At 41.0% G+C, this 18260-nt stretch overlaps 1 protein-coding gene across 7 annotated transcripts in view; it reads right to left on the bottom strand.

Moving 5' to 3' along the window:
* Positions 1-6174: 6174 nt before the first annotated feature.
* C5H12orf50 (chromosome 5 C12orf50 homolog) overlaps positions 6175-18260 on the bottom strand; it is a 58584-nt gene continuing 46498 nt past the window's right edge. For 6 of the 7 annotated variants that reach the window (XM_075600475.1, XM_075600477.1, XM_075600476.1 and 3 more), the window contains 4 exons: positions 16287-16502; positions 13281-13379; positions 11432-11524; positions 6296-6524 (listed from right to left, as the gene is read on the bottom strand). In XM_075600475.1, coding sequence (XP_075456590.1) covers positions 6499-6524; positions 11432-11524; positions 13281-13379; positions 16287-16502 — 434 coding nt within the window. In that variant the 3' untranslated portion in view covers positions 6296-6498. Of the gene's footprint in view, positions 6525-11431; positions 11525-13280; positions 13380-16286; positions 16503-18260 lie in introns of all 7 variants that reach the window. The other variant, XM_075600474.1, reaches the window with a different exon arrangement.

Raw genomic sequence — 18260 nt, 5'->3', positions numbered from 1 at the left:
CCTAGAGAAGGAAGTCTCACACCAGGAGACTGTCATTCTCATAGCAGATGTGCGTAAATGGAAGGAGGACAGCAAGGAGGCCCTGAATAGTACAGAGACTGAAAAAGGAGAAAATTTAAGATTAAAAAGGGAAAACTTAAAACTGGAAGAAGAAAATTTTCATTTGACAGACGAAGTCAAGGAAAAGAATGAAAAGCTGCACGAGCTTAAGGAAATAAATAGACTGTTTGAAGGTGAGAAGCTTGAAGCAGAGCACCGACTGCAGAACCAACTGCAAGGTCTGCTTACGCACCTCCAGATGTCCGAGGAGAAGCAGCGAACTCTGCAGGAAGACAATCTGCAGGCTGTTAAAGAAATACAAGTACTGCAGGAACGTCTGATTACCCAGTATGTCCCCGCAAAGCAGCATGAGAAACTGAAGGCTACCCTGAGCATCACCAAAGCATCGCTAAAGGCCAAACTTAGAACCCAGGTGACTCGGCACAAAAGGGAGCACAAGAAGGTCCAGAAACTGAAACAAGTAACTGTGGCCCAAGCAAAGAAGTTCATAGTGCTTCACAGTGCAGTGAAAATGTGGAAGCAAGCTCAGAAAAAACAAAGTGTACAGATAAACTACCTGAGAAGAGACTTGCAAGACGCACTCAAAAAACAGGGATCTCTCGCGAATGAGATTACAGTTCTACAAGGACAAGTATTGACCCTGACTAAGCGTCAGTGTCCCACAGCCACAAAATCCCATGAAGACAAGAGTGCAGTGAGAACTGGGAATACTGCTCATCTGAAAGACAAGGTTGCAAAATTTGAACCACCTAAAGAAGCACTAGCAAAACCTTCAGCCAATCAACAGGCAACAAAAGAAGGTGCACGTGCTGAATCAAAACCAGAAGAATCCTTAGCTGATGAAGCTGAAAAGATGGGACATTCTCTAGAAGTGGATATGGATTTGCAACTTAATCCCAAAGAGGATGAACCAGCAACGCCATTAAGTGGAAAAAGTGCAGAGAGACAGCTTCAAGAGCGGAAAACTCAAAGGGCTGTTTTTAAACGCTCTGCAACTGCTGCCATACAGTCTACCGGCAATAAAATGAGCACCCGACGCGAGGGAAATCTCATGATTGCGCATGTAGCAAAAAGACTATACTTAGAAAAAGTCCTCCTCGAGTGACTGAGGAGTGCTGATCTCAAGCACCTTTGGGAGGAGACACGAATGAACTGGAGAAAGGGCTCCAATCCCAGCGGGACTGAGGGTTCTCTTCCTCCATCCACTCTCATTCAAGTCACAGAAATATCTAGAATGAGAGTGGAAGGATGGGCTTTGGCCGTGGCAAGCCCGAGCTTCCCACAAACCGGGGAGGTATGTAACAGGGGAGTTATGCCTGTTCAGGAAATATGCCTCTAATCCAGCAGTGTGGTGGTTAACTGCTGGTAGTCAATTAACAAACATCACCTGCCTGATTAGGTTGCTTAGAAAAGCCTGCCCTTGAAACAGAAAGGGAGATTGTGCCTGAATCTCACACAACTTGTGAGATTGATATGGGGACACATGTCTTGAGCCTGCCAGAAGAAACAACAGTGCTGCTTTCAAGACACAGGGGAAACTTCTAAACCTGAATGCTGACCAAACCTGAGGAAAAAGGTAGCAACGCAGGAACAGAGAAGACTTTCCCTCCAACCACAAGGAACAGTTAAGACATTCATTTATAAGACTTTTTATATCTGCTCATTTCATGATATATGTTTGGGGCTGGGAGACATGCTTATCTAAAGGGAGTTGTGGACTGCATAGTATTTCACTAGAAATACTCCCAAGTGAATAGAAGCTTTGTTTACCCCTTGTTTGGATGGTTTCCTGATGTTAAGGAAACAGGCGCAATAAAAGCCTTATTTAATTTCACCATAACCAGTCTCCATTGCATACCTCTGCGAGCGTCCGCCTACAGTCAGGATACACGGTAAGTAGCTAGGGTGAAAGTTTGGAAGGAAATCAAATTGGGGAGAATGGCCGGCCCCCTTTGATTTCCCCCCCCCCTTTCCTAATCTCAGGATTTCCCCATTGTGGGTGGTCCCCAAGAAAGAGGCGGGGCCCATAGGTTAATCCAATACCTATCCTACCCAGAGGGGTCGTCAGTGAATGACGATATCAATCGAGAGTTGTGTTCAGTGGCTTACGCAAACTGTGGTCAGGCGGCAGCACTAGTTGATAGGATGGATAAAGGGGCATTAATGTCAAAAGCAGACATCAAATTGGCATTCAAGCTTTTTGCCAGTTCACCCAGAGTGTTTCCACTTCTTAGGCTGCATACTCGAGTACCAGTACTACGTCGATTTATGCTTGCCGATGGGATGCGCGCTTTCTTGTTTTATTTCGAGACGTTTAGCACCTTCCTGGAATGATTAGCGTGAAAAAGGGTACAGGTATCGGGGGCTATGCACTACTTGGACAACTTCCTTTTTTTTGGCCGCAGGGATTCAGATTTATGCGCAGGGTGGCCGTTTGAATTTTCAGCCATGGCGCGAGTTTGGTGTTCCCTTGGCCGACGAAAAAATGGTGTGTCCGACAACCGTCCTTACTTTTTTGGGCATCGAGATTGACTCAGTAAGGATGGAGTGCAGGCTCCCGCCGGGAAAGCTAGTCGCCCTAGGCAAGCTGCTCCCGGAATTCATGGCCCTCCAAAAGACTTCATTGAGGCATTTCCAAGCACAGCTTGACCACTTCGTTTTTGCAGCACAAGTCATGCCGGAAGGAAGGGTGTTTGCTAAGTGCCTCAGTTGGGGTAAAATGTCCTAGCCACTTAATTCGGGTAACCGCTGAAATCCGCAAAGATCTGGCGGTTTGGCTGGATTTTAAGGGATTATAACGGCAGAACCTTGGGACGAGGGCGCCAGCCCATAACACCAAGCTACAATTGTTCACAGATGCATCAGGTTCCGTCGGTTTTGGGGCTTACTTTAACAGAGCAGATTGCGCGGAACAATGGCCTCTCCACTGGAGGTAGACTCAGCTCATTAGGAACCTAACATTCCTAGAGCTATTCCCCTTGCTTGTTGCGGTGTGTCTGTGGGGTCATTTGTTTGTAAATAAGGACCATGGGGGTAGTAGAAGCGGTGAAAATTTTCGGTTCACACTCCCCTCCAATACTGACCCTTCTGCACAATTTTGTACTTTCATGCCTGCAATTGAACATTGCGTTCAAGGCACGGCATGTCCCGGGGGTTGCAAATAACATTGCAGATTCTTTATCCCGGTTACAGATGGCGCAGTTTTGGAAGCTGGCACCGGAGGCAGACCCAAACGGCAGGCCATGCCCAGTAGTCTTGTGGGAACTGGCGATGGCCGAGCTAGTACGATTCTCTCTGGCTCCGGGTACGTGGGGCGCGATTATCGAAGCCTAGCGGGGGAATTGGGCCTGGAGGTGTCAGAAATAGAGACCTTACTGTCATTTGTTTTAAACTTAAGAGCAAAGGGCTTCACAGGAGGATCCATAGGGAAGAAACTGATGGGGTTTTCCTTCTTCTTGTGGTTAGAGGTCAAGGAGGATCCGACAAAGGCATTTATATTCAAAAAGGGTGTTGGCAGGGTTTAGAAGGGGGAAGACATCAAAAGGCCTGTAACGCCAGCAATATTAGAGGGTTTAATGCAGACAGTAGAACGTATGTGTTTTTCCACGTTCGAGGCATAGCTTCTTCAGCTGACATTTGTGTTGGCCTTCTTTGCAGTGTTGCGAGCCAGGGAGCTAGTCTGCGCATCACGTAAAGGTGAGGGAGGCTTGCAGTTCAAGAACGTAATTTTAGGGGACAGGTCGGTTAAGCTGCACATTCAAAGGTCAAAATTGGACCGGCGGGGGAAGGGAGCGTGGATTTCATTGCTAGGCCTACCAGGGACCATTTTGGCCCAGTTAACACGCTTAAGTTATACATGGAGTTCAGGCCAGGTGGGCAAGGTCCACTACTCCTACACGCGGATGGTGTACCGTTATCTAGATTTCAGAACCTGCAGGTTTTCCGCATGTGCCTTCAGCACCAGCTCCTAGACGAGTCACAGTACAGAACACATTCGTTGCGGATTGGGGCGGCAACGGAAGCGTTGCGCGCGGGGCTGTCAGTAACTGCGATACAGAGGATAGACGTGGAAGTCTAACAGATACCGGTCCTACATCAGGCCCACGTTGGCAGGGGAATAGCGCTTGTTGGAATAAACCTCCACCACCCCTTATACCTGGAATTCAGATCGTTTGGTCAGACAGTCTGCAGGGTGGTGGGGAGGGGTGCGCGTGCCCCTGGCGCTGTTGACCGAGGACACCTAAAGTTGAAATGGTGTGAAAATTTGTGACGCAGCGCAAAGGGTGGCGAATCAGCCACTCGGATTTCAATTGCAAATTAGTCGGCCTATTTAGGGCTGACGGCGTGCATTTATCAGAGATTGGGGCAGACTTATTTAAAGAGTTGCAAGAAGGGTTGGAGAGGGTCCTACTGAGTTTGGCAGAACAGGCCTAAATTAAGGGTGTTAAATAGACCCATTGTTGGCGGAAGTTTGGGGGGTAAGTGATTGTCCTTGCCAGACGGGGCTTGGGGCTGATAAAGCCCGGGGGGTAGTCATGAGTGGGCGTGGTTCAAGTAAACGTGACTCCCAGGAACCCAGTCGCAACAACGGCTGGCTCTTGGGTGCAGCGGGCCAAGGCCTGGCTGACCCCCTTCCCTTAACCCATTAAGTGAGCACTCTGGCAGGGACTAGCGGTTACTCTATTATTGTTTAATAAACAAAGCCACAGCCCTTTATACCTCCAAACCGAGTCTGTCGTTGCTTGTCTGTTATATGTGGGTATCGGTTATATGTGGGTATCGGAGGGGGGGGGGTCCCTTGCATCCTACCTGGTCATGTCATGGTCAGCTAATGAAAATAAACCATTTATGCTGTACGGGAATTACTTTCATATAAACTTCACACGAGTCATATATACCGAACTAAAATATTACACTTGGTACTTTTGTCATTGGCCATAAATTACTTTATTCTCAAAGGTAAACTTATGTATCATGCATATACTGTGGCAGTATGGAGTCCCAGCTGACGGAATGATAGCAGAGGTTAGAAAAGGAAATAGAAGAATCCTGACCAGGATAATGTAATGCCAACAGCTACAGTCACTTCAAACACATAGCTCTAAAAGCTCTGTGTGTTCTACCTGGGAAGTTATATCAGGTTGCTTTTAAGGTGATGGGAAACCCTGACTGCAATAAGAAATCAAACCCTGTACAGGCATACCCCGCATTAACGTACGCAATGGGACTGGAGCACGTATGTAAAGTGAAAATGTACTTAAAGTGAAGCACTACCTATTTTCCACTTATCGATGCACGTACTGTACTGCAATCGTCATATACGTGCATAACTGATGTAAATAACGCATGTATAACAGGCTCTATAGTCTCCCCGCTTGCGCACAGCTTCGGTACAGGTAGGGAGCCGGTATTACTGTTCAGGACGTGCTGACAGGCGCATGCATGAACTGCCGTTTGCCTATTGGGCGACATGTACTTACTCGCGAGTGTACTTAAAGTTAGTGTCCTTAAAGCTGGGTATGCCTGTAGTTAGAGAAGCAACCTTTTTGCATATACTTTGGCAATAGAAATCAGGATTTTTTTTAAGGACTTGAAGACTTACTCGGGAAAACATAATCCAGTTATCTTTTCACAATTAATTTTGAATGTACTTTCTTTTGTGTTTTTCCAACTTCTTTCTATACCCCATATTCTAATTTATTGTTTACAGTATATTTAATTACTTTACATTGAATTCAAGTTATGCATACAGCCCAAATAATATGTTATATCCATATGTGATTTCCTGCTTAAAAACATTCATAATTACAGTGTACTTTTATGGAAGCCTATTTATAATTTCTAGCCTCAAGCAATAGTTCTCAGAGAAACAATGTTATGACCATTGTGTGGTAATATGCATAGATTGGGGGACTTCTATAGTATGTGCATGGAATTACCTTCACCCAGCATGAGTAAAGGAACTACAGTGGTACCCCTTTTTATGTACATAATGTTGGATGATGTCACAACTATTAGAAGCATGAGTAATGGGCTTTACCGGTGTTATAATGACATGGTTTATAATTGATTACATGGGAATGGAGATGTGAAGATCCTTAGTGTTACCTGACTAAAGCCAATGCCCTCACTTTTTAGGTATCTCTCTTTTTAGTGACCAGCACACAAAAGCTCAAAGCAAATCTGCAAACCTCGAAGGACATTATTTATATACATATATTATTTTAAGATACCGTACAGCGATATTAGAAATATTTGTCATTTTTATTGGTCATCATTATTATATATACATGGTGAGAGATATTCCTTATTTCATCAGATTTTTCAATATCACTCAGATCAGCACTACATATGGGTTTTTGATGCATCATGGCATTTGCATCATTCTTCCTCCTTGTTAACCATGATATATGCGTTTATTTTTCTTGGGATTTCTTTCTACTTGCTTCCATTTCTTCTTTGCTCTACAAAAATAAATAAAAGAATATGAATTTCTGATCAATGTAAAACGTTCTACAATGCGATTAGATAGTTTGTCTTCCCATGTGAGCTCGTTAGCCCCATTATTTATTAAGTGGGGCTAAGGAGATCTTATGTGGCAGCTGCTAAATGAGTGAATAAGGGAGTAAATGGTCATCAAAGACATGTTTCAGTTTATAACTTGAGTCTTAAAAGTGATGTAGACTGAGTTACCAGTAGGTGCAGAAAGTTCAAGTTTTTAAACCAGGTAAGGAGAATTGAAGACTTGAACTGGTTTAGTCTTTCTATTTATTATGGAGTGTGACACAAATGAAATCTTTACTCTGTTTGGTATTTTACATCAGGTATCATATTCCAATGACTGAACCAACTTAGAAAATAAAAAACAAAGTACCAACCCTAGTCAGCATATACTGTACTTTAAATACAGTAATTTCCAACAAGACACTTTGTAACAATTTTCTGACTTCCAACATAACTGTTGCTTAAAGCAGGGGTGCGCAAACTTTCCTGTCAGCGCACTACTGCCTGCTCCCCCCCCCCTGCTCACGCCCCCCCCCCCCCCTGCTTACCTTGTCTCCGGCGTTTCTGACGTTGCAGCGTCATTTGACGCCGTGTTGCCAGAAGCTGCCGGAGACAAGGTAAAGGAACTAACAGAGGCTTTGCGCGCTCCCCCGGCATTTAATTTAACTGCTTTGGGGAAGAGCTTAGGCCTGCTGAAAGTGCTGCCCCCCTCTCCCTTCCCCCCCAGAAAATGTAGCGACTACCAGTTTGCCCGCCCCTAGCTTATGGTACAAAATTCTAACTTTTCAAAAAACTGTATTTAAACAGAAAATCCTAAAAGCTAAACAAGTTTCAGAAATGCGTTATTATTTAATTATAATAATACAAAAAGGGGAACATGACTTTTGGTGGCTCTTAAGTAGCATCCTAAGCGGCATATTCATTAAAGCACACACTGTGGAAGTTCACTTTTTTGTTTTCTTTACTCTCTGCCTCTAAAACCCGGGGGGTCACAGGAACTGAACCTCACTATTTCCAGCTCCAGGGCCCCCATGGTTCCCAAGATACTTACCGGTAATGTTACCAGCGTTCAGTCCCCTCCAAGGGAAAAAAATAGTAGTTTAAGCCTCAACATACACAGTCTTAATAAGCGCGAAACCAAACACAATTACTGTGTGTGTGTATGTGTGCACACACATATATATATATATATATATATATATATATATATATATATATATAGTGAATAAATGAGAACAAGGCACTCCGTCAGGTAGATATTGGTGGGTGCAAATCCTATATAAATCAAATAGGCTATACGATACCGTTTGAGCGAATATCAGAGGCAGCACTCCAGAAAGTAGTCAAAAAAAATTGTATTTAGTGTGACATATAAACCAACGTTTCGGTCCTCCACACGGGACCTTTCTCAAGGTGATATATAGATATATATACACACATATATATACACACACACTATCACAACTGGACTAACACGGCTATTTCCGTTATAACGGAAATAGCCGTGTTAGTCCAGTTGTGATAGTGCAGAATAAATGAGTACTTCAGTATTAGGTGATACCTTTTTTATTTGGACTAAAAATATGTCATAGGACAAGTTTTCCTCTCTTCCTCAGGTCTAGAGGAGAACTGTCCTATGACATAAATTGTTAGTCCAAATAAAAAAGGCATCGCCTAATACTGAATATATATATATATACACACACACACACACACACACACACACACACACACACACACACACACATATTTGTGTCATTTGGAGTGCTACTGGGCTTGTAACCTTATGTATACAGCCATGTAGACAAAAAAGCCCCAATGCTGCATCCGACTTGATAAATCATTTAGTACATTAATATGTATTTTATCTATATTCTTTCTTTATAACTGTGGGTCATTTACTTCAATCCTTTGGCCAAAGTATTTGAAGCCTGTGACCACATCACGGTAATCCCATATCAGCAAGTCCTACACTACCGATATTATATTGTTTTATGTATTTTATTCACTGCATAGAGAGGAGAGGAAAAAAACTTTAAAATTATCAAGAGCTTAATACAGTATATTCCACCAACAATGTCTGTTACATATTTGAGAGGGATAGCAGGGGAGTTACATAGTAACAGCATACTTTTATAATCTAAATGCAACTATTGTTTACATTTGTTACATAGCCACTTCAAATGAGTCTTAGGCCTCGGGCATGGTCAGCGCCCATGCTGAGGCGCGCTCTCGCTTACCAGTGAGCCCCTGCAGCCGCAATGAGAGCGGCATTAGCAGGGGCTCGTGCACGCTTCCGCAAGCGTGTGGAAGCGTAGGTTTTAGGAAAATTTTAGAGTCAAGCGCTCACGGGAGCGCAGGGCCGGTCACGAGAGCGGTTCGCCCAATGAGGGCGAACCAGCTCCGTGACGTCACTGAATCGCCCCCCGACACGCCCCCGGACGGCGCGCTAACCAAGGCCAGGGAAAACACCCGCTTTCCCTCGGCCTCAGCGCGCCTCCGCACGGCTGCTGCAACCCTGGACGCAGCCTTAGGGGTCAATTTATCAAAGTCAACACAAATTTACCACATTAATCAAAAGGAAAAAAAAGAAAACAATTCTTTCAATGGGATTCCTTGTCTCTGAAAACTGCCATTGATTTAAATGAAACCACTTCAGACCTTATGGTATTCGTCAAACGAAGATGGGGGTATTGCCCAATTCCAGTGTTAACTGCCATTGACTTGAAGGGTAGTTAATGTCGGATCAGAGTGCAATACCCCGCATTGCAACTTGATGAATCCTGGACTTAATCTTCAAGTAAATATAATTTATTACATAAACAAGTGAAGCCAAACGCATGCATCTAGTGCCAAAAAAGTCACGTGGGGTCATTTATTGTATATAAACAAGACATGTGGTCAAAAACATTTCAGGGCACAAAACATCCCTTCCTCAGGTAAAAGTAAAAAGACCTTAGGGTGACTTACAGTAGGGCTTACCATAATTTAGTAAATAGGTGGCTTAATAGGAAAAATATACCAAACAGTATAATCCTACAGTATGGATGCTTTTTTGTGCCATTTTATAATGTTTTACTGGTTTAAATAAAGCTCTTTTGCATGTGCAGTTAGGAAGATTTAAAGAGCTTTACCAAAAGGGACAGTATAATATAGACAACTACAAAAATGAAATTATAACACATACAGTTAGGTCCGGAAATAATTGGACACCGATACAAGTTTTGTTATTTCGGCTGTGTACCAAAATTAATTCAAATTACAGTTAAATAATGAATATGGGCTTAAAGTGCAGTCTATCAGCACTCTATCAATACTCTATATTTGAGAGTATTCACATCCAAATTGGAGGAAGGGTTTATGAATTACATTTCTTTAATATGTAGCCCCCTCTTTTTCAAGAGACCAAAAGTAATTGGACAATTGACTCAAAAGCTGTTTCATGGACAGGTGTGGGCTATTCCTTCGTTATTTCATCATCAATTAAGCAGATAAAAGGTCTGGAGTTGATTCCAGGTGTGGCATTCGCATTTGAAAGCTGTTTCGGTGTACCCACAACATGCGGTCAAAGGAGCTCTCAATGCAAGGGAAACAGGGCATCCTTAGGCTGCAAAAAAAAAAAGAAAATCCATAAGAGAGATAGCAGGAACATTAGGAGTGGCCAAATCAACAGTTTGGTACACTCTGAGAAAAAAAGAACGCACTGGTGAGCTCTGCAACACAAAAAGGCCTGGACGTCCACGGAAGAAAACAGGGGGGGATGATCGTAGGATCCTTTCCATGGTAAAAAAAAAAAAAAAACCCTTCACAACATCCAACCAAGTGAAGAACACTCTCCAGGAGGTAAGCATATTATTATCCAAGTCTGCCATAAAGAGCAAATACAGAGGGTTCACCACAAGGTGCAAACCATTCATAAGCCTCAAGAATAGAAAGGCCAGATTAGACTTTGCCAAACAATATCTGAAAAAGCCAGCCCAGTTCTTTGGACAGATGAAACTAAGATCAACCTGTACCAGAATGATGGGAAGGAAAAGTATGGAAAAGGCTTGGAACGGCTCATGATCCGAAGCATACCACATCATCTGTAAAACACGGTGGAGGCAGTGTGATGGCATGGGCATGCATGGCTTACAATGGCACTGGGTCACTAGTGTTTATTGATGATGTGACAGAAGCAGCTGGATGAATTCTGAATTGTATAGGGATATATTGTCTGATCAGATTCAGCCAAATTCAGCGAAGGTGATTGGACGGCGCTTCACTTTACAGATGGACAATGACCCAAAACATACTGCGAAAGCAATCCAGGAGTTTTTTAAGGCAAAGAAGTGGAATATTCTGCAATGACCGAGTCAATCACCTGATCTCAACCCGATCAAGCATGCATTTCACTTGCTGAAGACAAAAATTAAGGCAGAAAGACCCACGAACAAACAACAACTGCAGACAGCTGCAGTAAAGGCCTGTCAAAGCATCACAAAGGAGGAAACCCAGCGTTTGGTGATGTCCATGCGTTCCATACTTCAAGCAGTCATTGCCTGCAAAGGATTCTCGACAAAGTATTAACATTTTATTTATGATTGTGTTAATTTGTCCAATTATATTTGAGCCCCTGAAATAAGGGGACTGTATATGAAAATGGTTGCAATTCCTAAACGTTTCACACAATATTTTTGTTCAAACCCTTGAATTGAAGCTGAAGTTCTGCACTTCTATTGCATCTCAGTTGTTTCATTTCAAATCCATTGTGGTGGCCTACAGAGCCAAAATTATGAAAATTGTGTCAGTGTCCAATTATTTCCGGACCTAACTGTATGTGTCCAGAGTAGCTTAATGCACTATTTCATAAGAATAAAAAGAATACCACTAGTCTTCTGCTCTACTTGAGAATCTTGTTTTGGCCAAGGGACTTTTTTTCTCCATGCTGGCGCAGTATAATTACCCGGGTTATAGTTATCTGAAAGAAAAACATATTTTTGCTTTAAGAGATTCATCATGCTGTACCAATAAAAACAATGTTTAAAAAAAAGGGGGGGCACAAAAGGTGTATTTTAAAGGACCATTCTCAATTTTGCAGTTTTAATGGATTGGGCAGGGTTATGTTTACCCGATAAAATAATAATTCCGAAAATGACTAGTATTTGGAGACAATGTATCCATTATTATGCCAGTTTATGTTGTCTGCTAATAAAAATGCAAAGGTGATATTCCTGTATCTGGTTTACTCAGAACACCTGCGCTGGCATCTCCAAACCACATACAGTAGGAGAGGGGAGAGTTGGTGGTATGAAGGAAGAAAGGCTGGCACTCACAGGACTTGGTGAAGAAATCATTTATTTTATTTACCTACACAGATCGAGGTTTCAGTACTTTTCTTTAAAAAAGGTCCCAGGCAAGGACTGAAACGTAGATCTGTGTAGGCAAATAAAATAATTTATTTCATCAAGTCCTGTGAGCGCCAGCCTTTCTTCCTCTTTTGGTCGCCCTCTCTATCTGAGGAGAGGGAGTGAGTGTGTGACCCCCAAATAGGTGTTTATAATCCATGTGGAGAGATACCTGGGAAATATGATAATATACATGTGCTAATTTCCAAAGTATCAGATTCACAGGTATCTCTTCATGTCAATAAGCGACTATTTGAAGGTACAGTATATAAGAAAACGGGTTCTCTAGCACTTAGACTTTTTATCTCCCTTCTAGTCATCAGCCCCTCCCCTCTTTCTTTTCCCCTTTCTCCTGCTTACCACGTCACTTATGATGTAGCTTGTCTTATAGGTTTACAACATATACACTGGCGACACACTTTATTCGAGCTCGGCTAGTCCCACGAATTCGGGTATACCCGGGTGTATTGAGGTTTGTGACTGTTTTCTGCCCGAGTGCATTGAGGTATTTTCAGGCAGGGATTGAAGCATTTTATTCCCGCTGGCTGCAATACTGCACAGTATATATATATATACTGCATTACAATTCATGAATTTATGCCATCTGGTAGACACGCAAAGCATTGCAGCCTATTAAATCCTAATCATTATCATTTAACAGATCAGCCGCCCATCAGCCAGGCATGAACCCAGGCTGGGAAGGCAAACGCAACGGGGCTTGTCAGAGGTGAGGAGCGGCGCATTCCAGGTATCTGCCAGGTACATACTGGGTATTTGCTCGAATAAAGTGTGTCGGTGCAGTAATTTTACTCCTGTCAGATAATTTCTTTATGGTGTCAGGACTGTGAAACCTTAATGTTTGGTCTCCTACAATTGTGACAAGACTTGAGGTCAAAGAAAATAGAGGTTTACCGGTCCAAAAAAGCACTATAAGGATATAGTCTCACATATAGGATGGAGTTTTATATTTGAGTATACTACAGTGTGACTTTGTATCATTTCATCTCACTCTATTTATAAAATGTTGAAGCCATTATGTACTATATAGGTTCTGAGTTCGTCTTTCAATATTGGCACCCTGTATGGGGAAAGATTTCACATTGTTTACGTGAATGGCCAGGATCCAATATGAATTTTAGTTCTTTGATGAGGTGCAGAGCACCTTATGTCAGACCCCACAATCCTTCAGTGTATCATGACTACGCTTTGAGACATTATGATGATGAACCCAAAGCCTATTGTATCCCAGCAGTTTTGAACTTGATTACAGCATCAATAATTGAGAATGATACCCCCCTTTCACAGGTGTTGTTTCAAACAGGATATTACCATGTGTGTTGTATCTTTTGTCCATTTTGCAAGGTGCTGTAGTAGGCTGCATTCTTTTTCTCCAGCCTGGAGCATTAGACCATGGTGACGATGATTGATCTGCAGATAACAAAATTGCTACAATTTTTTTATGAGCTTTAAATGAAGAAATAAAAAGTATTTGGATGTAAGGGGGAGCATGTCAGAAACAGCAATGCATTTTTTTTAATGTCCACAGAGATAAGTGCCCTGGTGAATAAAGTGAGCAAAGATCATCTGATAAATGTTAAGAAGGCTACATATTTGACAGACCTGGGCCTAATTCTAATGAGCAGATGTTCACGTCCCACAACAGATGCCCTTTATTGCAGTAAGATAATGTTAGCTGGGCTTATCATAAAGAGGAATAACATTCTTTAGTAAAATGCTGGGTGTCTCACTAAAGAAACATAAATTAGACAAATAATAGGAAAGCATTTGTTAAATGAAAGCTTATATTTTAGATTTATAACCTCTTTGCTCTGCTTTATTAGCGCATAACTATGCTATCTATTGTAAACAACAAGTTAATCATTTAAGATTTAATCTTTAATAATATGTTCATGGTACACAGATAAAACTGATCAGATTTTGGCCAAAATTGCCACGAAATTATCAATGAAAATAGTGTAGATACATTGTAAAATGTCCTTTGTTCCTTTCAATAGATTACACTAGCATACAAGTACTCAGCCTTTTGGTCTTAGAACATAAGAAGAAATGTTTATTTTGAAGATAAATACTCAAATACAAAAATAGTACAAAAAGCCGGTGACATCAAATAAGTTACAATATCTTCAAAGATGGTTGCATATTTATTTTGTTTCAGAGTGGAATACTTGTATTTGATCTTGGTATCGTGATGTTAAACCTGGTTCCGCCTTACTCGTGGTGTTAAGCCTTCTCTCCTTCATCTCAGTGTAACCCCTCTGTCCTCCCACTAGCTACTCACTATAAGTATTTATCCAGATAATAACCCTTAGTCATCCCGTGCTTCTACTAATTCTATTACCAGATAAGGTCCTACAGCTTGTAATTGATGTCATATCTGATAAGGAACTGCCCACCCTCAATACAAGTTTATTACCAAATATGGCATGTCTTCTGGAAAGATCTCAGAGCTTCTATCAATCCAATATGTCATACACTCCCACAATTGCATCAGCCCCAACCTGTTGTCGATAGACACGCAAATGTCACCCACAGGGCCTCCCTCCTTCAGACAACCTAACACAGCTGTAATTCCCATTATAACTCCAAATACTTCCTAATGTGTCTGAATCTATCAAAATATATTAATTAACTACCATTAGAATATCATATTGTATATAATATGTATTAAAGAAAGAATCATTGCAGATCAGACAATATCATCCTGTATGCTAGACATTTTGTCTCCAAATACCAGATTCAAACCTAATTACAATATAATAATGTAACTGAACTGGACTTCTTACATACATGGAAATGCATTTGCATCAGTTCTGGTGGAGAACCTTGCTCATGTTTCTTATGTGTATGTAGCATAGCCTCCTGGCCGCTATGCCTTTTCCTGGGCCCTACCAGTGTAAGACATGTTAGGTGCAGGCAGTGGATGGGTTAATTCTTCTCTCCTTTGTATGCTTTTTGCAGCATTGGATACAATTGTAGGTATGCAAGGGCGGGCCATAGCAACAGCCAGAAAGTGTCAGCCTGAGACAAGGATACTGATTGGGTCACACATAGGATGTGATGACTTATCAGTATTCAACCTGCTCTGTTAAGGGGCAGGGTTACAAACACAAACTCAAGGCTATATATACTGGCACTTTCCTAAAGTAGGTGTCTCTCTTTCCTCCCCCTGCGGAGTTAATACAGCTACCCTTTGTATCACTAGGTGACAGAGGATGAGTCCTGAAGGCCTGGTCTGGGCCTCAAGCCCTAATCAGTGCACCTTCATTAGGGGAAGTTAGGAGAAGAATGCCCCTGCTCTGTACATCTGATCTAACTGCAATAAATACCACTGAACTATAAAGAAGTGTGTTTCACTGTCTTGAGCTGAAAGAAAGGCATCAGTCTGGGCCATACTGCTGCTATCCAGAGGATCCATGCTTACTGGAGGCGCTGCACGAAAGAAGTAAGGTACCCTGAAAACCTGTCCTGCCTGTTCACCCCACAACACCGCGGAGCACTCAGCCCTTCTGTTGCCACACAAGTACAGTACCACACCTTAAAAAAGTAGCCAGAGAAGAATACCCCACCCCAATCTCACTTAGTGCTTAAAATGGGGTTTTGCCTGCCAGGGGGAGCTTCCCTACAGAAAAATGCCTATTACAGTGTGGACCACATGGATGATTTGCCAAATGCACCCTTTCTGTGCTGCATACAGTAGGACTTCTGGTTTCACCAGAGGGAGCAGACAGTGAGGACATTACGATTATGTGTTGGGCTGCAGATGACGTGCCTGCTCTCAAGCCTGTGATAACTAACCAAGTTAGACCTGTATAGGGAGTGGACTGCAGTTCAATCCAAACGAAAGAAAGGTTTCAGTCTGGGCCATCCTGCTGCTATCCAGAGGATTTAGGGTTTGTAGCAGGCATTCTTTCGTGTTTTATATATATATATATATATATATATATATATATATATATATATATATATATATATATATATATATATTTTATTAACACTTCGAGTATATTAAAATAGAAAACGAATTTTCCACTATTCGGAAAAGAAAAATACAATTTTATAGGGGTATTTAAGAAAAACAAATGTAGTCACAAGGACAAATAGGCCGTGTTATTTACATTTCAAAACCACACAGGATTTGTTTTACAATCATAATTAAAGTATATATGATGCTAATTACTATGTTTTCTTTTTATTAGATAAGGCGAAATCATGGGAGATTTATTTTCCCTCTAATTCTTACTGACTTTTATGTTACATAAAAGTAGAGGTTTCTTGTGACCACTACTCACATAATAAGGCAAATAATGCACATACCTCTTGAATAATAACTGGATTCTTCTACATTACTGGTTCTCTGATGGCTGAAATGAACTGCTGATCTGTTGGACACTGAAGGATTCTGGTAAGCATTCCTAACATTGCCTTTCTGAGTCGGTTCTTGGGAAAATTTCATAGTTGTCTTGGTTTGATTGTTACCTTCCCCAACACTTTGATATCCTGGTCTGTTTTTTGTGTTTCTCTGAATGGTTTCTGTTGGTAAAGGTCTGTATTTAGGACATGAAAATTTACCACACAACTAAATAAGAGTAGAGTGAAACCATGTTGCACAACTACGCTGGTAATAAGACTCAGAGTCCATTAAATATGGATGTCTACAAAGAAAGATATCTCATGGAATAGCAATAATTCATATCTTAATAAATATGGCCCTTTGTCATTAAAATTATATTCCATATTGTCTTTTAGAATATTACACGGTCCTTTGCAGAAATGTTACCTAACTTGCAACATGCGATCAAAAAGGTGAAAGCAACAAAGGAAGTGGTTATAGGAGCAATATGACCTGTTAGAAGAGGACATATCTGACACACATTTGTTAGGAGTATCACTTTAGCATATCATACCATAATTTTTCTATTTGACTTGACACTTAAACTAACAAGTCTATGATAGCATTAACCTAATTTAGCAGAACACCATACTTCAGGACTATGGTATTTGTATAATGCTTTTTTTTAATACTGGATGTATAAAAGGGAAACTAAACAAAAGAATAGTAATTGACTGATATTCTACTTGTTTATACATTCTACTGTATGCATAGTCACTGTAGCCAGACATGTAAAGTCATACATGAAAAAGCCAATGTTAAATCCCAGAATCCTCCCTTCTTATATTTACAATACATAAATCCTAGAAAAACTTTAGTGTTAAACTGTTTGGGATTTCAGGATTAAAAATAAATCAAATATCAAATTATGCACTAAATGTTAACAGTGGTTGAGAGAGCTACAGTACATGGACAAATGCTTCCCTCATTACAATTCCCTTTGCATTTAGCTGTATTTAACTTGAATATATTTGTATCAAATACATGCAGTCATTTCATAACATGCTGAACAGAGGAATAAGACCCAAGCATACTTGAATGAATGTTTTGTCATGTCCTATTCTACATGTTAGCTTTATAATGTATTGTATAGGTTTGTAACAGAACAAAAGAGAATGCTTGCTCTATCTGTAGGGTGCTCACCTAGGATATCAAGCTTCCTAGAAAGCTTAATCAATGCACAATAAAAGGGGGGGGGGGGGAAGGTGGAAATATCCTTTTGTAGGGTGCACTCCTAAATAAACCCAAATATAAATCGGTATAAAGATAGATAATCTATAGATGATCGTGACAGTTAAGGTGTCTCTTGGCATAAATAAATCCTTGTCCTGACATCTAAAATAGGTTATTGGGTACTAGAACAAATACCTTAATGCATAGGGTACTTTATTTGTTGGATCACAAATTGTTCAATTAAAATAAACTTTAATCCATCATGTGACGCATAAACTACACTCAAACTTTTAAAATCAGTTAAAAAGAGAGGGTGACTAATTCATATATGTGGCTAATACAGACTATTAATAGTGCATTTAAATTCTCTTGTGATCACAGCTACAATTGCTAAATAGCAAGTAGAGATGTATCCACAGCTATTATCCCTTGCAACATAGATACAATGTGTACATATTGCTACTTGTTATAAGAGAGCTATTCCAGGCAGGTTCTATAGGTTTGAGAATCTGCAGCTTTATAAGCTGAATTAAAGGAAAATCCTTGGTAGAAAGTTACTTAAGATCTCTTTCAAATAGGTTGAGAACACTTATATGAAGATGTTTTCTATTGTGGCAATTCAGATTGCCATTAGATACCGATTGACAAAATTGTGCAACTGGTAGACCTGGTAAGGGTATACAAAAAACAGTCCTAGCCTTAGGTAATACCAGACAGATATTGCT

This window comes from Ascaphus truei, chromosome 5, assembly GCF_040206685.1.
Source record: "Ascaphus truei isolate aAscTru1 chromosome 5, aAscTru1.hap1, whole genome shotgun sequence".
Classification (NCBI taxonomy): domain Eukaryota; kingdom Metazoa; phylum Chordata; class Amphibia; order Anura; family Ascaphidae; genus Ascaphus; species Ascaphus truei.
The sequence above is the reverse complement of the archived record's forward strand: the minus strand, read 5'-3'. Positions and strand labels throughout refer to the sequence as shown.